General features: G+C 47.4%; 1 protein-coding gene across 1 annotated transcript; it reads left to right on the forward strand.

Annotated features, from left to right (window-relative positions):
• Positions 1 to 388: 388 nt before the first annotated feature.
• Positions 389 to 1,873, forward strand: LOC311118162 (potassium voltage-gated channel subfamily A member 1-like; the record flags this gene model as incomplete). The annotated part of the gene is made up of 1 exon (XM_084193023.1): positions 389 to 1,873. One exon carries the CDS (start codon positions 389 to 391, stop codon positions 1,871 to 1,873), a length of 1,485 nt encoding a protein of 494 aa, XP_084049149.1.
• Between the last annotated feature and the right edge of the window lie 8,905 nt (positions 1,874 to 10,778).

Here is a 10,778-nt window from a genome sequence, read left to right on the forward strand (position 1 = left end):
TCTCTCTCTCTCTCTCTCTCTCTCTCTCTCTCTCTCTCTCTCTCTCTCTCTGTCTCTGTCTTTCTCTCTCTGGCGTTCGATTCATTTTATTTCTCCCTCTCTCCCTCTCTTCCTCCGACTAGGTGGCAGACGAAGGAGAAGGAGAAGCAGCAATGCAGGACTACTCGGAGAGAGGAGCAAGGGAGCCTTGAGGCGAGCTAGCCCCCTTGTCTGCCTGGCCCGCGTGCCTGCAAGGGGATTTCTATCAGACAGAGGAGAGAGAGAGAGAGAGAGAGAGGGGGGAAATCTGAGGCGCGCAGTGAGAGCAACTGGATGCCTGATCCCACCGGGGCTGAGCCGAGCATCCCCTGCCGCATAGCGCTGCGCTGAGCCCGGTCACACCGCCAGCATGACTGTGGTGGCCGGAGATAACATGGATGAGACGTCCACCCTGCCGGGGCACCTGCAGGATACCTACCCACCAGACCACGATGACCATGAGTGCTGCGAGAGGGTTGTCATCAACATCTCAGGGCTGCGCTTCGAGACCCAGCTAAAAACGCTCAGCCAGTTCCCCGAGACGTTATTAGGTAACCCCAAAAAGAGGATGCGCTACTTCGATCCGCTCAGAAACGAGTACTTTTTCGACCGGAACCGGCCGAGTTTTGACGCTATTCTATATTACTACCAGTCCGGTGGGCGGTTGAGGAGGCCCGTTAACGTTCCTCTGGATATGTTCTCTGAGGAGATCAAGTTTTACGAGCTCGGGGCAGAGGCTATGGAGAAGTTTAGGGAGGACGAGGGCTTTATTAGGGAAGAGGAGAAACCTTTACCGGAAAAAGAGTTCCAACGGCAGGTCTGGCTGCTGTTTGAATACCCGGAGAGCTCGGGACCTGCGCGAGGGATTGCTATAGTATCCGTGATGGTTATCTTAATTTCAATAGTCATATTCTGTTTGGAGACGCTGCCGGAACTCAAAGAGGATCCCAGGGGTAGGATGGAAACTGTAGGCAACGTGACATTCTATTACAAACCAAATATTCTCACAGACCCTTTCTTTATTGTGGAGACCCTGTGTATCATCTGGTTCTCCTTTGAGTTGATAGTGCGGTTCTTCGCCTGCCCTAGCAAGGCCGCCTTCTTTAAAAACATGATGAACACTATAGACATAGTAGCCATCATCCCCTACTTCATCACGCTGGGCACCGAGCTGGCAGAGGACCAGGAGGGGAAGGAGAAACCAAGCGAGCAGGCTGCGTCTCTGGCCATCCTCAGGGTCATCCGGCTGGTCAGGGTGTTCAGGATCTTCAAGCTGTCCAGACACTCCAAGGGTCTCCAGATATTGGGACAAACCCTCAAAGCCAGTATGAGAGAGCTGGGCCTCCTCATCTTTTTCCTCTTCATCGGAGTCATCCTCTTCTCCAGCGCAGTCTACTTCGCCGAGGCGGAGGAGAAGGAATCCTTCTTCACGAGCATCCCCGACGCCTTCTGGTGGGCTGTGGTCTCCATGACAACAGTGGGCTACGGGGACATGTACCCGGTGACCATCGGGGGAAAGATAGTGGGCTCGCTCTGTGCCATCGCCGGAGTGCTGACCATCGCGCTGCCGGTGCCTGTGATCGTGTCCAACTTCAACTACTTCTATCACCGGGAGACGGAGGGAGAGGAGCAGGCGCAGCTTCTAAACGTCAGCAACCAGGACCTTAACTCAGACAGCAACTCCTCCCGCCGCAGCTCCAACTCTATCGCCAGCAAGTCAGAATACATGGAGATAGACGAAGGGATCAATAACAGCATTGATAACTTTAGGGACGCGAATCTTAGAACTGCTAACTGTACTTCTGTCCTCAACCAGAACTGCGTTAATAAGGGCAAGCTGCTGACCGACGTTTAGAATCTATAGATTCATTCTACATGGCAGGAATCATCGGGATCTCCACGTGACATCATGGGGATATGATGAAACACCGTTCGTTGTAAATGTTGTAGAAATATTCCGAATGCTTGATTTAACTTCGTTAATGCGTTTTTTGCATTGCGTTTTATTACATTTGAATGAATAGAGAGAAAACTGTTTCCACAAAAAGAGGATGAAAAGGTTTGTTTGACTCAAAATGGGAATGATGAGGGTTAAAATAATATTTGATATTTATGTTCCTGACGTGATGGAGATCTACTGGAAAACAACTGTCACTGAAATATTAAACGGGAAAAGACAACATGCTCATTGAAGAAGAAACGGTTTTGCATGGGATAATGGATAACAGGCGGAACTCGGGGAGGGTGAGTTGCGCACTGCACTGCATCTGCTGAAGGAAGCGAAAGGGAATATGAAATATGGAATCTCAGCTCTCAGCCCGAACGCAAGCGCACTCACGCACAAGAAGCATCCGCAGTCAGATAGAGAGAGAGAGAGATGTCGACCACACGTTGTCCGTAGGGGGGTGCAGTGTTCTGATGACGCTAGTTACCGGGGATCAGTTAAGCACTTTATCACAATAGAAAAGAATAGAAAACAAAGAGATGAACTAACACTGGTCTCTTGCTGCCAGGAGACGTGATGCGAAGTGGGGCTGTTTGGAGACGAGATGACATCTGCAACGCTGCTACTTTCTTTCCCAGCAGATGCTGAAACTGAAACACCACTCTAATCCCATGGGGTATGACGACAACATGATGATGATGCCATGCAAGTTAATAATCTTAATAAAAAAAATAATAATAATACAACTCGAAATTAGCATGTTGAGACACTCTTCTGTTTTATATTAATGGCATGCGGGAGACATTACCTCATGTAATGTTGTAATTATTCTCTTTCTTTTTAAAAACAACAGCCTGTATTATATTCTCCTCCTCTCTGATCCCAGACGATGACATTCTCTCTTTTTATGGTTTGGTTTTTTTCTCTCTCTCATTTGGTTTCACCAAAAGTGCACTGCTTATTTATTATTTAAAGTTATTACTTATTTAGGAGCATTTAAGTGCTGAATGTTGTAATCTTAAGGGAACAGAAACACTTTTTTTTTTTTGTTGAAGATCATGGCATGTCAAACTACTAAGCATTATGGCCTACCTAATTACGGTACTATGTATCATGGTATATTCAATGCATGACGTCAGTATTAAAATAGCTTGCGGTTGACGGGGAACCTTGGGGATTCAGCACGAGGACGATTCTTTCTCCTCCTCATCGTTCTGTTGACAGACAGCTTCGAGACAGGACGCGTCCTATTGGGCGCGCGTGACGAAACGTAACTACTGTTTGACTGGACAAGACCGGACTGGCCTGGTACTTGGCCCAAAGGCCCGGATGAAAAACCTCAACCACAACAAAACAGAGGAGGAGCCATATCGGGATACCAAACCCCCCTCCCCACTAAAAAATAATAATACATTTCATGGTTAGCTTCTGCTTCTGTGCATGGACCTTATTACCCTCAATAAGAAAATCTGAACAACATCATTTTTTTTTTTGGGTGAATTGTGACTTCCATATTGCTATTCATTTTTACAGCATTTATGTATTTATTTTATACATATTATAGCCTTTACAGAACAACATTGAAATACGGAAACAAAATTGCATAGAAAAACAAAATAGTCAAATGAGTTTGCTAGTGCCTTGAAGCCTCTATCTATGTCCTACAGACTCAAAACGGAAGTGCCTCCCTGGACAATAGTAAACTATATTAGAACAGAACAGATCACTTCCTCTATCCGGGCATAAACAGGCACTATTATACTACCAACCAACCTGCACAGTCAGAAGGAGGGTGACGGTTAAACAGTAACATAGAATATGAAGTCAATGGGTTTTAATGGTTCCCAGTACAGACTGTAATATAGGCCCTGAGGGCAGAGAGTAACACCACACACAGCTGTCCAGGAGGAGAGAGGCATGACACAGGGATGCAGAGAGGAAGAGAGGGGAAGAGAGGAAGGAGAGAGAGGGGGGGGGGGAGGGAGAGGAGAGGGGAGACCGACAGAGAGGGGAGAGAGAGAGAGAGGGAAAAGAGAGAGATGGGGAGAGAGAGTGAGAGATAGAGAGAGGCGAGAGAGAGAGAGAGAGGGGAGAGAGAGAGAGAGGGGAGAGAGGGAGAGAGAGAGGGGAGAGAGAGAGAGAGGGGAGAGAGAGAGAGAGAGGGGAGAGAGAGAGAGAGAGAGAGAGAGAGAGAGAGAGAGAGAGAGAAAGAGGGTAGAGAGAGAGCGAGAGAGAGAGAGAGCTTGACCGAAACTAATATGGAATGGCAACCACTGACCCCTGATGTGGGAAGTTCAACAGAGGTCACGTTCTAGAGTGTTTCACGTGGTTCTAGATTCTAGAATGGTCATGCACGTTCTACTGGAGCGCTTCGGACACTTTGTACATATAGGCCTGGTTAACATACAGCTAAGCTAACCAATCATCATCAGATAACACATACAACTAATAACAATGAATAGCACATTGACAGACAGTGTTGTGGGCATGACTAGTATCTATCTAATCTATCTAGACACCATTTGGCTTTGATTTATTTATTTGAACCATTGCGAGCCTTTCTGTTGGTGTTTCAGTCTACCTCAGTGTGCTAGAGTCCTGAGAGCTTGTGTCCAGCATCCATCCATCCATCCATCCATCCATCCATCCATCCATCCATCCATCCATCCATCCATCCATCCATCCATCCATCCATCCATCCTTCCACCCATCCATCCATCCATCCATCCATCCATCCATCCATCCATCCATCCATCCATCCATCCATCCATCCATCCATCCATCCATCCATCCATCCACCCATCCTCTGTTAGTCTGCCTGTTAGGCCTGTTGTGTGACAACTAACAAACACCTTCTGTATAGAAAACCCCTTCCATTGTGATCATGCAGCTATCACCTTCCAACTATACGAGATGTGTTTCTGGGGCATAACTGCATTACTGAATCAAGACCTTCTGGCATATCCAAACTTGCATCAACTAATGTTGTCATTCACTAAATGCTAATAACAACAAGCATTGATATTCTGCTAAAAGCTGCTGAACAGAGCCCATGTCTCTGGCTATACTATGGGAATGATAGTGTATTTCACATCATAACAGACTGTCTAAATAACTACCACCACTTCACTAGTCAGTCCCAGACTGTCCCCAACCACACTCACCCTTGTCTGTCTGCCTGTCTGCCTGCCTGTCTGCCTGTCTGTCTGCCTGCCTGTCTGTCTGTCTGTCTGTCTGTCTGTCTGTCTGTCTGTCTGTCTGTCTGTCTGTCTGTCTGTCTGTCTGTCTGTCTGTCTGTCTGTCTGTCTGTCTGTCTGTCTGTCTGTCTGTCTGTCTGTCTGTCTGTCTGTCTGTCTGTCTGTCTGTCTGCCTGCCTGCCTGCCTGCCTGCCTGCCTGTCTGTCTGCTGTCTGTCTGTCTGTCTGTCTGTCTGTCTGTCTGTCTGTCTGTCTGTCTGTCTGTCTGTCTGTCTGTCTGTCTGTCTGTCTGTCTGTCTGTCTGTCTGTCTGCCTGTCTGTCTGCACAGAGCTACTCAGCATTCATCTCAACATTATTAATATGTCCCAAATGGCTCCCTATTTAGTGCACTACTTTTGACTAGGGTGCCATTTGGGAGGCAGAAAAATAGCATTCTGAGCATTATGATAGCCAAAGGCATTAGTCACTTTGCATGGAAGCAAAATGGCAGCCCTCCGCTGCTGTTTTGGAAGGCGAGAGGGAGCATAGGAGAGAGGGAGAGAAGGAGTGAGGGAGAGAGAGAGAGAGGGAGAGAAGGAGAGAAGGAGAGAGGGAGAGAGAGAGAGAGAGAGAGAGAGAGAGAGAGGGAGTGAGAGAGAGAGGGAGAGAGAAGGAGTGAGGGAGAGAGGGAGAGAAGGAGAGAAGGAGGGAGGGAGAGAGAGAGAGAGAGAAGGAGTGAGGGAGAGAGGGAGAGAAGGAGAGAAGGAGAGAGGGAGAGAAGGAGGGAGGGAGAGAGAGAGAGAAGGAGTGAGGGAGAGAGAGAGAGAAGGAGAGAAGGAGAGAGGGAGAGAGAGAGAGAGAAGGAGAGAGGGAGAGAGAGAGAGAGAAGGAGAGAAGGAGAGAGGGAGAGAGAGAGAGGGAGTAAGGGAAAGAGGGAGTGAGGGAGTGAGGGAGAGAGAGAGTGAGGGAGGGAGGGAGAGAGGGAGTGGAGCACGACAGAGTGCCAGCCGGCCGGGATGTGGGAAGGGAGAGGGAGAGGAAATTAACGCTATGTTGTGACATTTCCTATTTCAGCTGTCTGTAGAGGCTTTGCCTGCTAAGATGTGTGTGTGACAGCATGGATGGATGGACAGTACAGTGTAGAATGGCTATTTATGGGATTCTGCACTTGATAATATGTATGATGCATGAAAGAAACCATGCCAACTTGCCTTTGGCTTGAATGAGAGAACAGACTCAAAAGAGGCACTTGAAGGATGTATGTTTTGATTGGCTGGTTTGCAGACGTATACGATAAAAAAAACAGATCATGCACTTAATTGAAAGTATCCAGCATGAAAACCATCTACCAGCTGAACTAGGGTGGTCTAGGCTGGTCTGGTTACACATCTACCAGCTGAACTAGGCTGGTCTAGGGTGGTCTGGTTAAACATCTACCAGCTGAACTAGGCTGGTCTGGTTAAACATCTACCAGCTGAACTAGGGTGGTCGGGTTAAACATCTACCAGCTGAACTAGGGTGGTCTAGGGTGGACTGGTTACACATCTACCAGCTGAACTAGGGTGGTCGGGTTAAACATCTACCAGCTGAACTAGGCTGGTCTAGGGTGGTCTGGTTAAACATCTACCAGCTGAACTAGGCTGGTCTAGGGTGGTCTGGTTAAACATCTACCAGCTGAACTAGGCTGGTCTAGGGTGGTCTGGTTACACATCTACCAGCTGAACTAGGGTGGTCTAGGGTGGTCTGGTTACACATCTACCAGCTGAACTAGGGTGGTCTAGGGTGGTCGGGTTAAACATCTACCAGCTGAACTAGGCTGGTGTAGGGTGGTCTGGTTACACATCTACCAGCTGAACTAGGCAGGTCTAGGGTGGTCTGGTTACACATCTACCAGCTGAACTAGGCTGGTCTAGGCTGGTCTGGTTAAACATCCACCAAAGCTGCTAAAAGGATCATATGAAATAAAATATCAAAGCCAGCACGGGTCAAGTCGGGTCAGCCACATGGTGGGAATCAGGTATTAGTGTCCTGGCTGTGTGTCACCCTCCTCAATACCTGGCCCTTTATACCAGACCTCCTGAGTAGGCCCCAGTACCTGGCCCTTTATACCAGACCTCCTGAGTAGGCCCCAGTACCTGGCCCTTTATACCAGACCTCCTGAGTAGGCCCCAATACCTGGCCCTTTATACCAGACCTCCTGAGTAGGCCCCAATACCTGGCCCTTTATACCAGACCTCCTGAGTAGGCCCCAGTACCTGGCCCTTTATACCAGACCTCCTGAGTAGGCCCCAGTACCTGGCCCTTTATACCAGACCTCCTGAGTAGGCCCCAGTACCTGGCCCTTTATACCAGACCTCCTGAGTAGGCCCCAATACCTGGCCCTTTATACCAGACCTCCTGAGTAGGCCCCAGTACCTGGCCCTTTATACCAGACCTCCTGAGTAGGCCCCAGTACCTGGCCCTTTATACCAGACCTCCTGAGTAGGCCCCAGTACCTGGCCCTTTATACCAGACCTCCTGAGTAGGCCCCAATACCTGGCCCTTTATACCAGACCTCCTGAGTAGGCCCCAATACCTGGCCCTTTATACCAGACCTCCTGAGTAGGCCCCAGTACCTGGCCCTTTATACCAGACCTCCTGAGTAGGCCCCAGTACCTGGCCCTTTATACCAGACCTCCTGAGTAGGCCCCAGTACCTGGCCCTTTATACCAGACCTCCTGAGTAGGCCCCAGTACCTGGCCCTTTATACCAGACCTCCTGAGTAGGCACCAGTACCTGGCCCTTTATACCAGACCTCCTGAGTAGGCCCCAGTACCTGGCCCTTTATACCAGAACTCCTGAGTAGGCCCCAGTACCTGGCCCTTTATACCAGACCTCCTGAGTAGGCCCCAGTACCTGGCCCTTTATACCAGACCTCCTGAGTAGGCCCCAGTACCTGGCCCTTTATACCAGACCTCCTGAGTAGGCCCCAGTACCTGGCCCTTTATACCAGACCTCCTGAGTAGGCCCCAGTACCTGGCCCTTTATACCAGACCTCCTGAGTAGGCCCCAGTACCTGGCCCTTTATACCAGACCTCCTGAGTAGGCTCCAGTAACTGGCCCTTTATACCAGACCTCCTGAGTAGGCCCCAGTACCTGGCCCTTTATACCAGACCTCCTGAGTAGGCCCCAGTACCTGGCCCTTTATACCAGACCTCCTGAGTAGGCCCCAGTACCTGGCCCATTATACCAGGGTACCAGGGCCCTATTGTACTAGCTAGCTATTCAACGTGTGGAGAGAAATATCCCTTTAATTCCTGCTTTTAATATCAGGCATCGGATGAAATAAAAACCATATCTAGTGTGTATGGTGCTGTGTGGAAACAGCGAGTCGTAGGAGCCTTTTTTGTTGAAGTAAGAACAGATCAATTATTTGTTTTTGTTTTCTCCCCTGCCAGATTTATCTAAATTGTCCTGCCAGATATTAACTTATTTAAATGTTTAATCTTTTGAAATATTATTCATCGGGGGGTACTCAGGAGATGTGATAATACTTCCTCTTCTATATGATCATGGTTTTAGAGTACATTTGGCCAAAAGCTCGAGACACATATGTACTTTTTAAAAACTTTTAAAGCACCCGACACCAATCAAGGGACCAAATGCAATGTTTTTAGAGCATGTTTCTATATATCTTTGATAAGAGTGTTGGTTACATTTACTAAAGGGGTGATGATGACTATGTAATGGTCCCAAATGGCACCCTAGTCCCTATTTCCTGCACTATATAGGGAACAGGGTGCCAATTGGGAACTCAACCTATGCTAGAAGACACTCCATATACTGTATAGTCCAATATGTGAAAGCACCGTTTCTGACTTCATATCTTTGTTATACCTTCCAAAAATCAACTACATGGTACCATTACATTACACAGACGCTCTTATCCAGAGCCACTTACAGTTAGTGAGTGCATACATTTTTTTTTCTTCATACTTCATACTGGTAGAGCATTTGTGCTCGCAACGCCAGGGTCGCGGGTTCGATTCCCCCCCCCTCCTCGTGGGAATCGAACCCGCGACCCTGGCGTTGCGAGCACAAATGCTCTACCAAGTGAGCGACAGCGGGGACCTATTAACTGGTATAGCTTCTCAGTGTCTAAACTGTGTTGATATTCATGGTGATTGACATGCAGTATTGGGAACGAATGAGAGGGTTTTAGTGGAAGCTTTTGGTTTTGTTAATGATTTTATACCACAACGTTTTTTTCCGTGCGATGAATGAGTTGATGTGAGAGTCTGTTTTGTTTATTAAGTCGAAAGATTAAAAAAAAAAAAAAAAAAAAAAAAAAAACGATATTGATCTCTGTCGTTTCATAAACCCCTTAACCCAATGTTTATTTATATAAATCACCTGCAGTGCACACATTGGTCCTATTGACATTTGTATTTTCATATCAAGGTTGTGGGAAAAATAAAATATATGTATTATTTTTTTGTCTCTACACATCTATAACATTATAATATTATCTCTGTTCAAATGTCCACATTCCATACCACTTAGAATGAAGCTATGTATTGGATAGCTCTGGTCCACGGTGTTATCACACGTTCCTCCATGAAGACATATATAATGCCCCGGACCATAGCTATGTATTGGATAGCTCTGGTCCATGGTGTTACCACACGTTCCTCCATGAAGACACATATAATGCCCCAGACCATAGCTATGTATTGGATAGCTCTGGTCCATGGTGTTACCACACGTTCCTCCATGAAGACACATATAATGCCCCAGACCATAGCTATGTATTGGATAGCTCTGGTCCATGGTGTTACCACACGTTCCTCCATGAAGACATATATAATGCCCCGGACCAAAGCTATGTATTGGATAGCTCTGGTCCATGGTGTTATCACACGTTCCTCCATGAAGACATATATAATGCCCCGGACCAAAGCTATGTATTGGATAGCTCTGGTCCATGGTGTTATCACACGTTCCTCCATGAAGACACATATAATGCCCCGGACCAAAGCTGTGTATTGGCAATGCTTTCTAAGTGGAATGCTGGTGTGGATGTTGGGAATTGGTTGTTTAAGCTTGGATGTAATGTAAACTATCGCTGAGAGGTGGCCTCTGTTCAGAAGAAAACTGTCTGCATCTCAAATGGCGCCTCATTCCCTACACAGAGCACTGCTTTTTTGACCAGGGTCCATATGGGCCGACGTGGCTCTGGTCTAAAGTAGTGTACTACGTAGGGAACAGGGTGCCATTCTCTGGTCTAAAGTAGTGCACTATATAGGGAATAGGGTGCCATTCTCTGGTCTAAAGTAGTGCACTATATAGGGAATAGGGTGCCATTCTCTGGTCTAAAGTAGTGCACTACGTAGGGAACAGGGTGCCATTCTCTGGTCTAAAGTAGTGCACTATATAGGGAATAGGGTGCCATTCTCTGGTCTAAAGTAGTGCACTATATAGGGAATAGGGTGTCATTCTCTGGTCTAAAGTAGTGCACTATATAGGGAATAGGGTGCCATTCTCTGGTCTAAAGTAGTGCACTATATAGGGAATAGGGTGCCATTCTCTGGTCTAAAGTAGTGCACTACGTAGGGAACAGGGTGCCATTTGAGACGCATTCTATGTCTTTAACCTAAAAG

This window comes from Coregonus lavaretus (assembly GCF_964263955.1).
Source record: "Coregonus lavaretus genome assembly, contig: HAP1_SCAFFOLD_9342, whole genome shotgun sequence".
In the NCBI taxonomy this organism is placed as follows: Eukaryota; Metazoa; Chordata; class Actinopteri; order Salmoniformes; family Salmonidae; genus Coregonus; species Coregonus lavaretus.